Genomic DNA, 21698 nt, shown 5'->3' with positions numbered 1-21698 from the left:
CTTATTAATTTTTATTACATCCGAACACCAAGAATTACTCATTTTCGAAACGTCAAAAGAACAATCGATCACCGAAAATAAAGGAATAGATTCCGAAGACATAGACTTGTCCGCTTACATCAACTCCAACATCGTTTATGTAGAACGACACATACGATCGAAAGTTTAATCACTCTACCGCAACTTTAAGATGCAATGATGCAAAGTCGAATGAATGGTACTAGCCAACGCTTTAGAATAGCCGACAAATAACCTGATCAATATGCGTACACCATGATGGGAGGCCCGGGATAATGACATCGCAAGAGACACGCATGGACAACCCGCTATAAATAGAATAAACTCTACACTTAGGCAGTTAAACGACCAATCTATGAAAGAACTAGCCACCACTATTTCCACTACTTGGAATCACATCTGGAACAAACTAAAATAATTTGGAACAGCTAGTGCCAGTTTTGTTACAATCTACATCATAACTAGCGCAATCAAAGCCCTGGCCAAAACCCTAATTAACAGTTATCTTCTTTACCAGACCTACGGCTGGTCAGTGCGTATGCTCACTGCAGTCTGAACCACCTATACCAAACTACTTATATTCGTCGAAAATCAACCAAACGATTAATGCCCACATCAGGGGAACCCTCCACCAAACAACATCAAAATGCAACCACCCCAAACCAGACACACACCACCACCGATAGAAGCACTAGAAATTTCAGACTACATGCAAAATTACAACCCAAATAACCCGACTTCAAATAATAACGACAAATAATAATAACAAATAATAATCAAGATATAAAGGACACCTATTTACATGCAATTTTTTAAAGCAACTAGCTTCAAGCACACGGCCGCGCGACCGTTAAACGTCAGAACGTTCAAGGTGCCAATCTGCAAAACAACCATTTAGGTACACCAATGTAATCACTTCCTATTAAAACGAATGCTCAGCGTGACTTTTCCCAGATTTTCGAAAAAAGTCCTAGTATAAGTTTAAGGAGAGTGGACAATTGTTGAGACGCGACGGAACATAAATTTGTTTTTGAAACTACACCCCAACCTTGTTTAACCCTTGTTTAGGTTAACTCATAAAAAAAAAAAAAATTATAAAATACAAACTACGCCAAAATGCAGAGTATATTAAGTAAAAGTGATTAGCTTTTTACGTGAACCACTAACAATAAAATTACAAATTTTTTTTAAAGTAATAATTATGATTAAAATATATATATATATATATATATATATATATATATATATATATGTATTTATTAAGAGATAAACCTATGCACTAATCTTAATAGTAAGTTTAGTCCGGGTTTTTGAAGATATTTTCATCCTTACATATTATTATAACCACGAGCCACCTTGGGCAAATTTGGGCTAATTAACATAAAATTAAAAACAAAATATGTAAGCAGTTATTAGAAACTTTCTTTTGCTAATGACTTTAGTCGTAAATATAAAGTAAGTCATATACCAATATTAATGATTTTAAGCAAACATTTATGAACGTAGATCAACAAAATATGCGCATAGTTATCAGAAAATTTTTTTGCCAATAACTCTAGAAGTAAATACCAAATAGGGATCTCCAGTTTCAATTTAAAAAGAGTAGTGTATAAGGAGTCAAGTAGCAGTGGAACACACCTATTATTAAAATAATTGACTCATTAAATATTTAAAAAAGTCAACAAGCGCGGGCATCATTAAATAATCGTAACACACGAGCACCACACCATTTAGATGCGGCCACAAATAAACTAACTTAACAGCAGCATATTGCGCAATCAAGTTACCTTTCGCAAACATGGTGCACCCTACTCATTGATATCTTGTACCCTGAAAATAGTGTTCTCGATACTGATAGTAAGGAACAATAACAAAATAATAATTATCATAATAATAATAAAATCAAGAAATAAAACCAGAACCAACGAACGTTCTCCAGCAATCTTTTACCAGATAGATCAATTTTTACCGTTGAAGTTTTTACTGGCTTTATTCGCCGGCATAGTTATAAGTGCAGTAATGTCGGAACCTACCAAACCAAGATTCCAAAACTTCTTTTTTTCTTCTTACCTCACCCAAAAATCGTTCGGCACAAGTATTCAGTATGTGATCCTGGTAATCGCGATCAGCTGCGCAAAACGCCATCGGTCTGGGCAACATCACTAACGTAAACATTACCTGGCACGAACCAAGACATCATCAGTGTTTCTTCTAGACAAACGGAAATCACAACCATCGAGACTACAAAGAAGTCCGTACCCCTACAAGCCACTGTCACAAAATCTATGCTAAGAAAATATTGAGATAGTTATAGCACACAATAGACGGTGTAAATGTTACACCCTACGATTGAAGCTGCTAAAATACCAAACCCGTGCAAAGGGTGCACGGGAACCCCGAAGTTGAACGTTAGTTGCAGCTGTCTCATACAGTTGACTCTATTTCTACTTTGTGCGGTGCTTCTACAGCATTGGACCCATACACCTACTGCACGGAAGATCAAGACTGTGGCTTCATGGGCATCCGGCGTTGTCCGTACACGTCAAGCGACCGCACACGGTTGAGATCGGGTGAACGGATTCTCCTGATCCCTGTGTCTGACGAAAAATCCCCCCCCCCTTTCCATCATTAGGAACTAGATGCAAGCTGATGGACTCGGCCCATACCACTAGTATCCTAAGTCCCTGCATTGCAGTGTCAATCCCCGGATATTCGCTATGCGCCTATTGTAGGTGGCACCGTCGAGAGGGAGAAATTGTCCCTCGCCAAGATCACCAGAATGTACACAGCAACATGGGATGATTTTTAAAACAATTAATAAATAAATTGTTTAGAGCGAATTGACCAAATGAATTAGCTATTTCAATGTATATTATGCTGGTATATAATAATAAATTTTGTTTGGTGATATATTGTTTCCTATGAGATTAAAAAAAATAATAACATGGATTGCGACTGTATCAACAAACAACACAGCAGCTGTCGAGCCAACTACTTTAGGATTCTGAACACCTAACAGCTTGATATCTGCTTGTTCATTACAAATTATACTTGTAAATGCCACCAGCAACTTTTAATCATGTCTGGTGAGTTAAAACAAGTAATTTATTTATTTCAATATCTGTTTTTTGTTCTGACAGGAATCAATCCATTCAGACATTACAAGTAAATATAAACATAACCTTATTTTATTGATTTTTTATGCAGGAAGAAATAAAACTAGACGACTTTCCGATGTGTTTATGTGTAAGAACAGCACTGTGAATTCTCCTTATTTGGAGTTCTACAGATTTCCAACTATCAATACTAATCCAGAAAAAGTTGCAAAACGTAATGCATGGTTAAATGCAATAAAATTACAAAATCCTGATGGTTCTCAATGGATCCCTGGATTGAATGCACGAATTTTTTTGTCATCAGTAATAAGAAGTGTGACGATCCTGCCAGCCCAAGCTACAACCCTACAATATTCCCTTTAGTGTATAAAAAAAATGTTAACAAAAATGCCGCTGTAAACAGGTACGTATTTCAAAGAAAGCAATCAAGACTGTTGATTGATAAGCCTACAAAAGTAGCAAAGCATGAAATAGCGACTAACACGTCAGAAGATTGTATGGAAACTAGTGTCCATAGACATTCTAGTGACACGACGATTTTTACTACTTCTCCTGATAAGTCAATATAGTCGAAGCTCAACCAAGGAGTGCAAGTAGATATGTTGAGGTCAAACCAAATATTATTATATGCAATAGGTATATATCTCCGACAATGTGTGATGCTGAATTACAAATCTATTGCTCTGTGTTAAATGTAAAATTGACCTCTGGTTATCGAGAAAAGGATGGCACCCATTTGAATGGTGATGATTATCCTAAAAATAAAAAAGAAGCTGAAGTTAGCAACTGTGAAATGATAAGTCAATATAGTCGAAGCTCAACCAAGGAGTGCAAGTAGATATGTTGAGGTCAAACCAAATATTATTATATGCAATAGGTATATATCTCCGACAATGTGTGATGCTGGATTACAAATCTATTGCTCTGTGTTAAATGTAAAATTGACCTCTGGTTATCGAGAAAAGGATGGCACCCATTTGAATGGTGATGATTATCCTAAAGATAAAAAAGAAGCTGAAGTTAGCAACTGTGAAATGAATTGTGAAGCAAATAAGATATTATTTTGTGGTTTCAAAAGTATTAACAACGAACAAGAGTCGAATGATTTGTGTGGTGTAACATTTCAAGTTTTTGATTTGTTATTAAAATTACTGCCAGATAAAAAAATATGTACGACAAGAGAGTCAAATTAATTTCAAAAAATAAGCCCTTGATTTTTTTGATCAAAATGAGGTGTGGATTGACTTTTTCAGCTTTACGAGTGTTATTCAACCGTAAGAGGAGCACTATTACAAAAGTATTTTATACTATGCTTACCTATTTAAGTGAAGCATGTTAAAATTTTGTTTACGGGCCATGCAAAGATGTTATACTGGAAACAATGCTATCAGTATTCAAACCTGATTACAGCAACTGTAGAGTGATCATTGGCACAACAGAATTTGCTGTGCAGCAACTAGATGTAGACAGTACGTACAAGATAGCAAGAGTACGGATACGTATCGAAAAAATAATGCAATGTATTCATACTTTTCAAATAGTTGACAAGTTTACCACAAATTTATTGCCTTATTGTGATGACATTATTTGTATGTGCTGTGTTTTGGTTAATTTACAGCCACCAATAATCAAAGACTCTAATATTGAAAAAACAGTGTCAACGATGATTGTAAAGATAATCGAGATGAAAATGTTGTTAATTTTATTGTCTAACTGAATGCTAGATAAGCATAGGACTGTGAAATTTTGTGTTTTGTTAGTTGAACATGGTTTTTTGGCTTTCCTTCTAAATAAAACAAAAGCTCCTAACATGCGATATTTTATTTCTTGATTTGATACAATCAGTTAAATTTTTTCTTTTTTTCACATGTTTATTTACACATACTTATAATTCCTTTTTTTTAATAGATATTTTTTTTATAAAAGATCTTTACAAAAAACTTTTCACAAACTTATATAACAATTGTTTTTATTCTCTTTTTCAATGCTTTGGTACTTATGATGCAATGCTGGTAAGAAATAATAATAATAAAACTGATTTATTATTGGTACTGCAGAACTTAAAAAACTGTCGTCTCTATAACTACCTTTTGGCGACCATACGTATAATATACACTTCATTAAACCTTTCACATACATCTGCAACTGACATTGCGTGTAATAAGGATAAGTGCATTTCAAGAAAAAAGTATTTTTATGCATATAAAGGTACTTCACTCTAAGAGATGAAGTCGACTCATCTTCAACGATCAAAGCATCAGGACTAACACAAAGCCACGGCTGTGCAGGCATCACAAAAACACCACAGAGTACGACGCCTTCTTGGCACTTCTAATAATACTCTTATGCGGTTATTTTCTCATGTTTACGTCCATATTCCAACGATGAAGAAATTGTTGGCTTGTTTTCCTTTCAAAAATCATTGACCAAATCACTGATATTTTTCTTTGTACGACTTTTAATGGCATGTGGTTTTGAACTAACACTGACACAAACTCTTCGAACGTTAAACCACAGTTTAGTTTTCGACTGTTCCACTGTGTTCGCATAAGTTTCAATTATTTCTTCCTCGGTAAGCAAAATATGACTAGTAAAAAAGTTTTGTACTTCACTGTTTTCGATATACTAAACGGTATTTCTATACATTTTACTACTTGTCAACATGTGGTATAAAGTACATGCACATGCTTCGGTTATTTTTCTGTCACAAGTTTATACCACATTCTTTATCAAATCATGAATTATCGTACGTCTGATCCATTACAATAAATAGTTTTCATCTTCAATCCGTTTTGCAGTTGCCAAAACACAGTTAATAAATTTAAAGTCAGCGAACTTAATGTCGTAGGCCTTGATAGGAACGTCAAATTTTTTTTGGCCTTGTAAAATCTTGATATTACTAATAGTTTGGCATGTGTCTCTTTACCAAGTTGTGCATTCGATGGTTTTCCGCATTCTTGATCTGTTGACGTTTTTACTGACTTCTATCAGTGTTGATGTAATGAATAAGAGCAGATACATTCTTGCACTTGTGTGAAGCTTGAGAAACACAAGTACAACTTGCATGTGTGACAACACGGTGCTCATTACGCTGAAATAGACATAAATATTAACGGCAGGTAACGTTAATTTTTACATGTTTATATGCAATTTCTGTTAGGTTCGATAGTTTTCCTGGAAATAATAGTTTTTTTTTTAATTATTAATTATTACCTCTAGTTTTACTGTATACGGGTGTTCTGTCACTGACGTCGTTCTTATCACACTGCATCGCAACAATTTACGGTCTCTATTATCAGTCAATTTTTCAACTCTTTGAACATGGCCTGCATGAACTAAATTTTAACCTTTAATTTTTTTTGAGCATCAAATTCAATCATGTGCGATGTAGCTTGGAAGCCTGTACTGATAATGCAATCAGCTGTTCCGAGGTTAAATTTATTTGGGCTTATCTACAAATACAAAATATAACCGATACATCAAGTATTTGTGCATTCGAAAATATTCACACGAATGTACAAAAAATGACTTTTGCGTAAATACTTACATCGACCAGTGAAACAAAAAAGTATAAAAATAAAAATAAAAAAATTTTTTCCGTAAGGCTGCGTGTATTCTAGTAATTTTGGCGAGGGACAATTTCTCTCATTTGACGGCGCCACCTGTAATAGGCGCATAGCGAATAGGGCGAAAGCCTCGGCTTTAACACTTACATTACGTGTCACAACGTGGCACTTTAATGAACACTAAATTAGTTTATAATAATGCTACTAAGAAAATCATTTAATAATGTTTAATTATAAATTACCCAGAAGGGCACTCTAGAAATAGTTAAAGTTTAATATATTATCGATCAGATAATGTTGACACACTAGCTGTGTTATATGATTTGAAAAAAAATGGCTGTTTTACACAACAATATGCAAATTACTAAGTTTTAGGATTGCGTCATGTACTTATGGCATACAGTCTAAGAAATGAAAAATATGCTTATAATGTTTAAGTCATCTGTCATCTCATTATTTACTTTTCTCCGTGAGCTCTAAATTATGTCACTTAATGTAGGCTTGATTAGTTATTTGAAATACGAGTAATAAAATTAGGAAATACTTTTTTTTTATTAAAATTTTTTTGTTTTATAAACTTGGTTAACTACTTTGGTTATTAAAATCCTCTTATTATTAATGTAGAAAGTCATTATTTTTTTTAATTGCTTATTATTTGTTATTCATAATTTATGTTTATTAAAGAATCTAACATTTTACAAAATAAATTTGAGTTCGACACCTATAGAGACTAAGATGCGTTATACAAGTAGCTTTGAAAAATTATTTAATTTAATGGTGATAGGAAATTCGAGTATTGATAACCTTTACTTTAAGTGCACCCTCAAGCTTTTAGGTATGAAGATGCACGGAGAACAGGATTAAGAGTGTATATGAACTATATTCAAGATATTTAATTTATATACATATTTAAATTTGCTGCAGAGTACGAATCTTTACCCCAGGAAATCGCTACATACAATTGTGTAGTTATCTGTTTTTATTTAATGGTAATTATACTTGCAACATATTATGTGTTTTGTGATTTATTTTTATATTTTTGGATTCAGGCACCGTTGCTTTTTACTGTCAGTATTCCACGGCAAGTAAATCACTAGTCTGCCCTTAACCTGCCTATAGGAGCTTTCTTAATAGTTAAAATGCATATAAAATACCACAGATGTACTCGCGAAAAAGTAGCGGGGCGGGATCTCGAACCCAAGTCCTTCAGGTGGTGAGCAAGCTTTATCATCAAGAGCTCCCGCGCAATCGACTCAACGTTGCGTGCTGTCTGCTGTGACTTAGACAATACCTGTGGCCAATATCACACTGTTAATAGCACTGCTTAATTTTAAGAACACATCCGTACCAATGTCATACAAGGAAAATTCAGATCGCAGCTAATTTAACGATAAGAACATTTTGTAAAGGCTAAGCCAAGAAAGATGTGATTTAAAGAATTTTAAGATATGCATGCCTTATTTTTGTTACTCTAACATTTTTCTGACAAATATTCATTAGTAAAGCTGTAGCATAGGATGGAAGAGTCTGAAAACAACCAAAAAACATTAGACATATTGACAAAAAAAATCAATTTTCGATATTTATAAACTCGAATATGCGAATCTGAAAAGAATATTAGCGTGGTTTCCAGGACTTCGTTTCTTTCCCAAACTGACCTCGTAGCGCTCTCACACTACTGGATGATAAATTATTCTGTGTTTTGTGGCACGAGTTAACTGGAGAATTTTTTGAGTTTCGTGGTATGGCTTTTTATTTTGGGATGTTACGAAGATATTTAATGGGGTATATGGTTAAAAAAAAAGTTTGTAAAAAACGGACACCATAATATACATATATTTATTTAAACATCTGTAAGTACAAAAAGCTACAAACTTTTATTTTTTTCCAAAAATCTTGACACTTTTCTGACACTTAATGTTAAAAAAGTGTTCTTAGAAGACTCAGATAAAGTCTAATGTAATTGTGATTTTGTAAACATCATTTTCTCAGTTATTAAATATCCTTCTGACGAAGTTACATTAAAACTTTTCTTTAAATAAATTGTAAATTTTCCTCCAGATCAATCGATTTCGTAAGATACTACTACCTGAGGAAAAGCAGAAGTAATTTGATTTAGCATTTTACTGATCAACTGATTCAACTATTATATTAATTAATAAGTCTTCTATTTCATATTTATTAAATAATTATTTAAGAATAGTTTTCTGTTGCAATACGGCCAGACTATTCTAATAATAAATGAATCATCCATTATTATTGTCTATTTTACAAAAATATTTAAGCGATCTTTGTGCTGTAAAACATTTATCTACTCGTATTTATGAATATAAAATTATTTCGATACTTGATTATTATTAATTGATTTTTATGTTAAACAGAAATTGAACAATACAGCAAGCCATGGGAAGGAGAGAAGACTATCGAAGGAACGCTCGATGTAGACTGTTTGTGACGAGAATGCTATGACGTTTCCAGACATACTGTCAATCCTTCATGTTACATTTAAAATATAAAAGTAACTATTTCAAGAAATTTCATCATTAAAAAAAATGTGAATTATCAAAGTTTTTAAATCTTTGTCCCGAAAAAAAAACATTAACACCCTCTATAAGAAAAAAAAATTATTATATTACTTCTATTTGATATTACTTTGGCAAGCTTGCCTAAAATAATATATTTAAAACTTATTTATAACTTTTGCAGTACAAAAATATTAATGCTGAAATCAGCTGAAAATTAAATCTTTGATTCTTCATTGATTTCATGTTTAATCGATACTGATTTAGCGTTTAATCAGCGTTGATTAAAGTCAATATCAGTAGTTTACTTCAAAATAATGCTTTTTACATGTAAGCATTGCAGTTGTAATTTACAATCTGTTAGGTTGGATATCTCCCATTATAGTTTTGGGTAGAATTTTGTTTTAATCTTTTTGGACTTCAAAGATTAACAGGGACTCAATATTGCCCTTAAATGTGTAAGAAACCTGGGTACGACGGCTGAGCGGATTTCTAGAGTTAAATCAACTGATCACTTCTCGTTGAAATCATTACTTTCCATTAAATGATAAAATTGAGTGACATGGTTACGCAGACGCTTCAAAGAATGCATATATAACTGTCATTTTTCTCCAGATAATCAAAAATGAATTTGTATTTATTTTCTTGGAAATTTCGAAAGCTCATGTGGCTCTCATTAAGGTTTTGAGCATTTTTCAATTAGAATTCTGTGCAGATAAACTATTAGCCAACTCATTTTTGTGAGATAATGTCACTCAATAATATTTCATGGCAACTTGACATTACGTTACTTCAAAGCAAAATCCTGCCAACATCGCATCATCCGGGGTATTGTCAAAACAGCTGGCAAAACACAAGACGTTGTTTGAAGGACCTACACTTTGACAGGAACGCAACCCCATTAATCCCATTTCTTAAGTTCATCATAAAGATGCCTAATTAACAAATTGTGTGAAGGTTCATGAAAATACTATCTTATCAAATATTTCGAAGAAGATAGATGCGTTCTTAAAAGTTCTTGGTCATGGTAATGAAAATGGAAGCGTCCTGTTTGGTCTTAATAGGTCTATTTTACATAGGAATTTACCATACTCACAAAAAATCTTGAACTTTCTGTGAAAAAATGATTGACTCTTTCACTCTTCTCACGACTATGGCCGTTGACTCCAATGATCGTTGAAGGGCTTGTAAGAGTTGATGGTCGCATAATGATGCTAAGCACCCTCCAGTTTGATTTGGTAAGGATAACATTACCTCTTTGTAAGTGGATTACTACCATAGAGTAATATTGTATAGAGGCACTCAGTTGACACTCGCCACATAAGGACAAAGTTTTTTAATATTGAGAGAACGACAAATCATTAGGTTTGAGATAAATCACTGTATACAGTGCCATCGTTACAAGGAGAGTTCTCTGATTATGATTATGCACGAGTTACCAAGCTCTCACGTCTTATCTTGTTTTGAATTTATGAAAGCTGGATTTACTTTGCATGGCCAGTCCATGTAAGGTTGTATAAAAAAAGAGGCAGGGGTACTTTAAAGGGATGTATATATGATGCGGGGTTCCGATACGGGAAGGGTGCCCGAAAAATATGCGTAGAGCCACGGCCCGGTGCGAGGAAATGCAAAATCCAACGAAGGCAATATACAAGGACTGATCTTACTATCACTTTACGTTTACTCAGTTGTTGAATGAAACAACACTATGACGTTTGGCTAAAACGAAAATCTTAAGCGCGCAGCATAAGCTTTAGAAAAAATTTCAACATAAATGATGAATTTCTTATTATAAAGTATTCTAACATAATTTTAAAAAGTTATTAACGTAAGCTAAAAAGCGATGTTAAGTTGTGTCGAAGTCTGTAAAAATTTTGCAATAAAAGTTCTGCGTGAATTCAGAATTTGTTACGTACAAATAATAAAGTTATTCTATCGAACTAAAAAATTTTTTTTTAATTATTGTTGACAAATTATGAAGTGTCATTTCGTAAAATTTAGTACATAATCGGGTTATAAGCAAGCAAATTTCTAAAAATTTAGCTCATGATATTTATATTACAAGAATTAAAATTCATCACTTACTGTATTGCTGCTTTTTAGATGTGGAGATAGTGACTTTTATGCTAATTAATATTGTGTACAACTTTTTTCCATACCATTACCTTTTATTCATATTTTAAGTGCTTTCTTGATTCAACCACTACCCATTATTAGTAACTAATACCATATTTGTAAAAGCAGCTGCTAAAATTCCTATATTTCACGTAGATAAATAACGTTTTTTGCAAGATTTTTGAAAAACGATCATGACTTATAAACAAAATTACGTTATGGAAAACAGGTGCACCACTCGAAGGAGCATGGACAGTTTTACAAAAATACATCTTCTGTTCGATTTTAAAAAGTGCAATATTTTAAGGAAAACGCTACACATAACGTTTATGTGGTTTTGTAAGCTATGTAATAATGAAGAGGAGACTAGCAGGTGCTGATCAGTAGCTCACTCTCCACTACGCCACCACATTTCAGTGAGCTTGGACAACTGCACGGAGTAAGGAGGGGTAAGCAAGAGGGAACATATATTGATGGACATGTATGTACCTATAGGTAGAGTATATGCATGTACGGACGGCTAAGCAGAGCAGATGCTTTACTGTACGTCTGTTGCTTATATTTTTATGAGATTTTTCTGGTAATTTTACGTTTAATATAGTGGCGTGGTCTTTAATGTTACACTAAAATAAAGCTTAAATAACACTAAATTCGTGCAGCTACAGCACCATATGTCACGTGTCTGCTACACTGCACAACTGGAGCTTCCGAAGCGCTGCCACCGCATTGTGTAGTGAGAGCACAGAACCCATGTAATGAGTACATAAGTGGAGCTACTTTTCCTTCGGTTCAGTGCTTTAACTACACGAGACCCATACAGTTATTGCATGGGAACTCGGGGCCATGAGTACAAAAGCATTTGGTGCTAGCAACAGCAGCAGCAATTTTTTCTCAGCGTACAGTCTACGATTGGATTAACTGCTGTGATACAGCTGTTTCGATATTTACGTCTGTGAGTAGTTTATACTTCTGTATGTTGTGTACTACTGTTACGTGGGAAAACCGAAAGGTAAGGAGGTGCTTCGCGAGAACGATCAAAAACTTGGAACCTTAAAGACTTTTATTTAAGATACTTGTTTATAAGGCAAAGACGCGTGTGTGTTCCCGATTAATTGCCCGATCTCTGACTCGAGTGTCTATCTAATCCGCTTCTTCTCTCCGTTCTTTCTGTCCGTCTCTCCGAGTGTTCTCTTCGTTCTCTCTCTTTGTCCGATTCTTCTCTTCGTTCTCTCTGTCTGTCCGAGTCTTCTCTTCGTTCTCCCTGTCTGTCCGAGTCTTCTCTTCGTTCTCCCGATTTTGAAGCTTGCCGGGCCTTATATTACCTCGTTCCCCTCCCGTCACTACCCTCTTGATAAGGTAGCTTCGTGGTCACCAGGGGAAGTTAGTATGATATGCCTAGCATATCGTACGTAACACTACGTTATTATTTTCAATTGTACATGAATGACACTCATACGTTCGATCGCGTACTTAAATATTCATTGTTTTATCAAGATTAATTTAAAAAAGACTATAGTTCTATACGTGTATTGTTTAGATTATATATTTCTCGCATAACAATACTAAGAAATAAGAAATACTTTTTTACGGGAATGTAAGTTTTAATTTTGATTTAAATACACTTAAAGATTTACAAAGTATTGAAATAATCAAAACAGTAATTTTAATCACTTTAATTACGTAGACAGCCTTTACCTACCAAAAATCCTATTCAATTAATTTGTAACGTAGATGATCATGCTGTTGTCCTCAGTGGCCCGCGTCACGGTATATTAGTAAAATCGACTCTGTTCATGACTGTGGGTAATTGCTACTTAGTGCTTCATAACTCTTACCCATTAGAAAAGGGGGCTTAATGAAATTCCGTCAAATAAATTATATAAGATACGATCATTCTTGGATGAGCTCTCTCAAACCTTCAAAGAAAGTTTCAAGCCGAGTAAGTACCATTCTGTTGACGAGTCTATAATAAAGTTCAAGGGAAGAAGTAGCATGAAGCATTATAATATATGCCTGCTAAGCCTATAAAGCGCGGATATAAGTGTTGGACTCGTGCAGATGAATATGGTTTTGTATGTCAACTCCAAGTTTCTACTGGAAAAGCAGATATTACTGAAAAACAATTGGGAGCACGAGTTGTAAAAGACTTGACACGAGAACTTGTTGGAGGTAATCATCACGTTTATTTTGACAATTTTTTTACAGGCGTTTAACTCCTTTTATCTTTGAAACAAGATAAAATTTTTGCTTGCGATACAATGCGACAAAATCGTTCTGAACTACCAAAAAATGCAAAAGGTAAAAATTAAGATGAAAAAATGGATACGAGAGAGTATGTATTCAAGACTACAAATACAGGTCTTAGCTAAATCAAGTGGATGGATAAGAAACCGGTTTATTTTTTATTAAATTATTATGATCCTCCTGAAGTAACTACCGTGGATCGTAGACAAAAGATGGATCTTTAAAATCTATTAATTGTCCTGTCATCTCTTCAGATTAAAATAAGCATATGGGCTATGTGGATTATGCTGATCGACTTATTTCAACTTATGAAATTAATCATAAATCTAAAAAGTGGTGGTTTAGATTATTTTAGCATTTTCTGGACCTTGCAATTAGTAATGCACTCATTTTGTACAAGGAAAAGGGTATAACACCATCGTTGACTTTGAAAAAATTTTGATTAACTTAAAGTAGAACAAATGATTGGACATAAAATTCCAAATTCCAAAGGTAGAAAGCGCCAATCTCATACCTCAGATGATTTCCAATATCGGAAACCACAGATATCTTTGGAGCAAAGACGTAGTCAAGTGGCTCACATCTTGAATCCGCCATCTTGAATTGAAAATTTTAAAATTCTGACTTCAGATTCATGATATACGACCCCAAAAATCACTGAGCAACAATTTTTAAGTAAATTCACTGAACAGAAAAATTTGTGCAACAGAGGGTTCATAAAACTTAAAATTTCATTATTCAAAATGTACGAAAGTTAGTTATAAGTTGTTAGAATTACTTTGTATAGGAAGCTATTAATACCGTCTCTAATTTTTTTTAGAAACATCATCAGTTTTTCATCCCTGTGGAATTGCGAAAGACTTTATTGTTCCATTTCCAATATCCATTAACAATCATGAAAATTTTAAATCTGTACCCTGCATATCACTTTTCAATTTCATAATTTTACAGTGTTTCCATAGAAATAAATACCTTGTAGTTTCAGTAATTATAGAACTTTCATACTCATGGTTTATCACTTTGTCTAAAATCACTTCCTAAAATATGTAAATTTTCACTAAATGAAATAGTATTATCACATAAATCTTTCTAACTCTTATGTACTATTTCCAAAGCTTTTTAGGGATTATTGAAAATTCGTCCCAATTTACATTTACTTCTCGTAATTTTTTTGAACCAGCTTTGTATTCTAAGAAAGAACTTGCGATATCATTAACATTTAATGGTCATACAAATTTTTTATGACTTGTCATTCCCTAAGGTAATAAAATTGAAGCAATTATTGTCTTAACAAAAAAAAAGTTAATGTTTTGTACAAAAACGTTTCTCCAGAACTTCCTGGACCATCAATAAAATATAATTTTGTATCATTGTTAATATTTCCATTAAAAATTATTTCTTGATTACTATTTAGGTTAGCAAATAAATCCTTAATATTTGTTTTTAAATCAATTACAGTTTTATTGCCCTCAATATTTTTAGATTTACTGTTATATTTTGGCTCTGTTTATCCATAATTTTTACATGAATTTCATTTAAATTTAAAAATTTCATTTAAATGTAGTAAAGCATTATTTTGTTTATCGTCTTTTAAATCTTCAATAAAAATTTTTTGAGTGATTCCCTAATATACTTACCACAAATGTCTTAAGATATTAAAAACCATGTGAAAAGTTTTCTCAGTTGATATGTCAGCATAACGTTGCAAGCTTCTTTAAATATTTTATATATTTTAGAGTCATGTTTAACTTAACCTTAAGCAGTAGCAGTACATCTAAACTTACTATAATGTATGTTATCAACTGTTTTCAAACTTTTGAAAGAGCTCGCCTGATTCAAAATTATTAAAAAAAAAAAAAAAAACGCTCAGAATCCATAGGTGACGCTATATTAAGTCACCCTATTGCTAAATTACGTCTTAATCTTTCTTTTCTAACCTAAGTTCTTACTATCAAATTAAAACAGTAATATTCTGGAATATTCACGTATCAAATTGTTTTGCGAAACTATCTATTTTATTCAATGTAAACCAAGCCGTTAATGCTGTTTTAGAGATTTCTATTGCCATACACATTATTTTCTTGAAAAACAATATTTTGTATATTTTCAATATGTACTGATAAATTAAATACAGAATGACTACGTTCACATAGACAGAACTCTTGCAATTGCCATGCTGCTTCTATGGGACTAAAATAGTGGCCATCTACATACTGTGATATTTCATCAAAAATTTCTACATCGTCTTTTTTATTACTTGTATCTGTTTTCGTTATTCTACGTTATGCACTATCTCCTCCTTCATGAACATAATCAAAAATATACTCTATACCTTAGACGTACAATACTTAAGTATAAGTATTAACATTTATGTGGCTATTATATTTCGTTAACAACAATGAATTGTATGGTACTACCATTCAATTATCAATTGATATTTTTTCTATCGTCACTTCTTTTGTAATTTGGGTATCCGGTTTTTGTAAAAACTTCGAAAACTTTTTTGTACAAATTTTTGATGACTGGTAAGACATGGACTATCTTTACCATGACGTTCATGAAGCATGTGTTCAATAACTAATTTTTGTATTCGTGAATCAAGTGGAAGTTCCTAATAAATATATTTATGTATGTCTGCAGTAGTAAACAATTTATTGTTTGGATGCAATTTTACAATAATATGAGAATGAGCTTATCCTCTTTTTTAAAATTCAATGGTATAAACGTAAGCAACAACTTTTCCGAAAAAATTGTGTTTAGTTATATCGTCTAAAATTAATTTTGATTTTGTATGAAATAATCAAACAGTTATATTCGGTATATCATTCGGAGTAGTACCTTTAGAAAAGTTTTTTTTAATTTGCTTTACTTATTTTCATTCAGGGTTAAATGTTACGGTGATAAAAAGATCAGGTCGTCTAAACTTTCACACTATTGCCATTGCATCTTGATAATGTTTCTGCATATACCTAGTAGTACCAATGTATGTTGAAGGTAAATTAAAAATATTTTTAACTGTATTGTTTTTACAATTTTTAGAGTTATTTGAGGCACTACGCAGTATGTGATCTATTGATCCTTGATAACATTCAATCCTTAAAATTTTTCGATTACTGCGAATTATTTTATTGCTTTTCATCATAATATATGCATGCAAAAAAAATTGCTACGTTAATTTTTCAGAATAGAGTATGGGAATAAAAATTTTACTATTTGATTGATAAGGAGTATAAGTAAGGAATATAAGTAATATTGAAGCAACTCAAGATTTTCTGCTCTTGTTAAAAATTTTTGTCAATCGTATGTACTTCATCCTACATCTCCTACTGGAAATGATAAAGGAAATACCATTGGATCGACATGCTGCATTCGGCATACTGTATCGATAATGCAACCTATAAAGATGTTAATGAATCAGATGATTATATTCATATAAATTTTCCCGTAGAAATATTAAACAATATTAGTGGAGGCTTGCCACTTCATGAACATAAATTTAAAATAGGTACAATAGTAGTGTTTATTCGAAATTTTTGTAAATCAGACGGCTTATGTGACGGTACACGATTGCGAATTACTAAATTGGTGAAGTATAACGTAGAAGGCAAAATAGTTACGGGAGAAAAATTTGGTAATAAAGTTTTTATTTAAAAAATTATAACAAAAACCAAAAATAATTGACCATTACCTTTCATTTTAAACAGAAAATAATTCCCATAAGTTGTAGCATTTACTATGACTATAAACAAGTCTCAAGGTCAAAGATTTGATAATGTGGGATTATTCTTGAAAAATCCTTTATTTTCTTATGGTCAGTTGTACGTGGCTTTAAGGAGATGCAAAAATAAAAATGAAATTTTGGTTTAAATCGATAGAGAAAACATTTTAGATATTCAAAATATAGTTTGGAAAAAAATTTTTGATTATAAGTTATAATGTATCTAATAATAACAACATAATTTGAGTATTCTTATACGTATCGACAAAATTTATTACGTAACAATACATCTCATGAATGTATATTGTGTTCATCTTTTGGACCAATTTCAACATTAATTTAAATCAGAATAGAAATAGACCTAAGTCTTCGTGATCTTAAAGGGTTTTATAAGTTGACTCATAAAATAAATCATCTTAATGCGAAACATCCACGATTTGTTTGAATGATAAAATAAATGTAATTTGAATTTATGTAGGAATTGGTTTTGTTAATACATATGCGAAATAATATAATACATACACATAAAAATTAACATTTTACACATAATTTCTCATAAATACTAACAAAACAAAAACTTAGCGTACCAAGAACTTTATACTTACAAATAAATTGAAATACGATTGATAGGAATTGGTACCTAATCGTACTTTTAGTTGTGTAAATAGAATGGTTGATAATTATTCGTATGTATAAAGTCCATCTATTTGCCATCGAAGCGATGTGGAAGAATGGAAAAAACAAAAGTTTATTGTAAAAAAAAAACACGGTCTTATTAGTAAACATTCTTTACAAATGAACATTTTTACAATACAAAAATATACATGACATGTTATTTTTATGATGTATTAAATTGTATTTTCATTAAAAGACTGAGTAAAATACAAATGACTAAATAATCTTCTAACTACCAATATAAATGGTTTTATATGGTGAAACGTTGCTTGGAATCATCCACACAGTTTACTTTATTATATAACAGATAACTTTATAATTTAATATATATTTATAGTAAAGCTTTGCGCAACGGCCTCCTATAAATCAATTATGACTTTAAATTTCTTCTTGACATGATAAGACAGTTTTATTTTAAACTAATTTAATAATAAAGCAGATTAAAAATAATGGATTGATCCATATACGACACGTACACGTCTGTATACACTTCAAGGTCCAAGAAAGACTGTATGATACCTGTCAGGTTTTCCAAAAGTATTGTAGGGGGGTCCCAAAAAATGCATGGGGGGCTGTAGAGGGTCTGTGGGGGGTCCAAAAAAAACTGCGATGTGTCAAAATAAGGGACAAAATGACGGGTTTTTACCTTATTTTATGAGGAGGGGGTGGTAAATGGGGTTCTGAGGGGGGGTTGTGTGGAATGCCCCACCGAGATAACTATGACATATAGGAATATACATGTAAATATATATATATATATATATATATATATATATATATATATATTTCTTTTCTAAACACATTTAAAAAAAAAATGATATAAATTGTTTAGGAACTTTGGATGCGAGTTAGCTCCAGCACTGCTACAAGGAATTTGCTTTTTTATCTAATTGCAAAAAAAAGGACTCAATATTTGCCAAAGCTTGGTTGCCATTCATCATTTCACTGGGTCCCATTATACTAGCAAAGTGGGTACCAAAAAAAGTAATCTGTAATCGAATCTCGATGATTTTCTCCTTTGCTTCGGCCGTGGTGAGTCTGCAAAATTATATGCAGCTTACTTTTCTTTAAGTCAAAATAATGTTATTATAATATTAAACAAATGTATGAATTACTAAAATTATTAAAAATTTTTTTTTTCAATGCTTTAGGTACCTCGAATTGATTTATTCAGGAATCAAGGAAAAAAAGCTTAATTGTTTTTGATTAAAGTTGGGGCCCGTGACAGTACCTTATAGAATTTTAATTAGCTGCCAAGTTACGCATTTTATCATAATCAAAAAAAGTGCGCTGAGTAAACTGCCACCTACAAGTGATTCAATTCAGTTACACATTAAAAGAGCATTTTACGTAACACATGCACAATTAAATTTTATTCATTAATTCAATTAAATTAAATCCTATTCATAAAACTCTAGATCCCCTTAATTTAAGTTTCACCGACGAAAACAACATGTTGATGCCAGCTCGAATTCAAACGCGTTTACCTTTCATAGATGAGTTTTTACACAACTGTGTTTGTAGAGTATGTTTAATAAAAGCTTGCCACTGTGTGCAAGCAGAAATAGATTGTTGCAAATATTGCTCCAATACGAAAAATAACACTCATAAAAATCGCTTTAATCCTTATCAAAAATAAAACTGACTGTTTATGTGTAACACATACATATATGTACATACAAACCCACACACACGCACACACACACATATTTATACATCAGACTTTTTTAGAGCCATACTTTTGGAAAATAATTTTGCAGAACGAATTTTACAGTTTTTTTTGTTTGAACAATTAGCTTTTAAACAAAAGGTACCACTTTTAGCGATTTGTGAACAAAATATTTGTGCTCAGCGACAAAAAATACATAAAGTTACGTAGTTTTGCAGAGTTAGTTTGAACGCTAATCGATTCAGCACCTGAACAGGCACCACTATACATCATCGGAAAAACAGTCGTAAACGCGATTTGTTTACGGATGTATGAAATTATTTTAACGTATTCAATTCGATCTTATGATATGATTCTGTAGTTTAGGATTCAGAGAAAGTATTCTCTTTTGTAGAATCTATGAATATTCTTGTTTAGTAACTTTTGATTCTTTGACTTTTTGAATAAAATATATGTATACAGGTTTTTTTTTGTTTTTGGCCATTTTTTATGATAAAAGTGTTTCCACTACGAATTTAGCTGTAACCTCTGTAAGGCCCTATTCAACAAATGATTTTATTTACATGCTTGCAGATATTATGTGAACATTTATTTCTATTATTTTGCACGTACATACGATCATAACTATATGTATTCGTTACATGTATATCTATGTGTTTTTCCCGTATACAATAAGCATTGAGTATTCGGCCCTTCAGTAACAAAGACTCCAAACAGACATGTGTTGTTACGCTTTTACAATATTATTAAATATAAAACGGAGTTTCATGAAAGCGAACAGGGACACCCCTTACTTTATTCAGACAAATACATGTATATATTCAAGACAAACTTGTGCAATGAAGTGCAGCGTTGGTTACGTTAAAAAAAAATGTAAAAGTTATTTGAAGCTCAAGTCAAGTTATACCATTATTGAGAACGTGGCAAACCATAATTACAATCCAGTTCCAGAGGCCATCATCAGTCGAAGAAAAATTAGTAATTTTCTCAAACGAAAAGCAGTTGCAGATATTTCGACTCACCCATTGAAACTGATGCGCAAGGAAATGTGTTAAAACAACAACGTGTCTGTATTGTAAAAACTGACAGTCCAAAGCTTGGGTGAAGTGTGACGAAAAGTATTTAATTTGACAGAAGCATACATGAAGACCCAGTCCTAATTTGACACACATTTAAAAAGAAGATAACTTTTCAGCCCCAATTTAACACTGATTAAAAAGAAGAGATAATCGCTCAGCCCCAGTTCGACACTAGATATATTCTTATCTTTTAAGCCAGCCCTAATTCAACGTCAGCCCTAAAAATAATTTACATAAGCTGCAATTTTGCCCCTGTAACTCACAACTATTTTTAGGTATTAGTGTTTTGAGCCACAGCGTAATAAAAAAAAAAGAGTAAACAGCCATTACCAAACACATATTCGTCTACAACTTATTGAACTACACAAAGTATTCAACAGTACAATCTTACCTTTTTTCTGTTGTTATCCTGAGCGTATTGGAAAGCAAATTCTGCTACTCTACTGGATGCTTCTTCAGTAATGAGTTTGATGGATTGTACTACACCTTCAACGATTTCATGTTCAATACCAGAGTATTCCCCTTCGGTGTTTTCTCTAATAGTGATAACATCAACATTGTCATAGAGTGTCTTATATCCCTCTAAAGAACGACAAGGTCGTACATTTGCGTAAAGGTTGAACTCTCTGCAACAAATTTTCAACATTTTATTTTAAGACAGTATCTAAAAACTATAGTAATTAAACATACTATTGTAAAATCGCATATTTCAAAACTATTGTACTACACTTTCTAATAAATCGATTTCGGACACATTTTTTTGTATTTTTTTGAAAAAATTATGCTAGACCATCAACAGTTTTTACAACATAGTGAAAAGTAAAATAAATATTATTCAAAAAGATAAAATTTACTAATAAAAAAATCAAATCGGTTCAAGATGTGTAGGCTAGGTTTTGCAGATGACAAAGTAGTGCTGGATTCTAAAGTCAGCATGCCTGCCATAAATTCGATTCTTATTTTTGGCTAAAACTTA

General features: G+C 32.3%; 1 protein-coding gene across 2 annotated transcripts in view; it reads right to left on the bottom strand.

The window, feature by feature from the left end:
- Positions 1-21698, bottom strand: part of Idh3a (isocitrate dehydrogenase [NAD] subunit alpha, mitochondrial) — a 199779-nt gene that overhangs the window by 72972 nt on the left and 105109 nt on the right. For both annotated transcript variants that reach the window (XM_089596190.1, XM_089596189.1), the window contains one exon: positions 21114-21348. In XM_089596190.1, the coding sequence (XP_089452316.1) occupies positions 21114-21348 (235 nt within the window). The remainder of the gene's footprint in view (positions 1-21113; positions 21349-21698) is intronic.

The sequence above is a fragment of the Copidosoma floridanum genome, unplaced genomic scaffold, assembly GCF_036245765.1.
Source record: "Copidosoma floridanum isolate Cflo_tuat_1 unplaced genomic scaffold, Cflo_Japanese_pri ptg000030l, whole genome shotgun sequence".
Taxonomy (NCBI): domain Eukaryota; kingdom Metazoa; phylum Arthropoda; class Insecta; order Hymenoptera; family Encyrtidae; genus Copidosoma; species Copidosoma floridanum.
The sequence above is the reverse complement of the archived record's forward strand: the minus strand, read 5'-3'. Positions and strand labels throughout refer to the sequence as shown.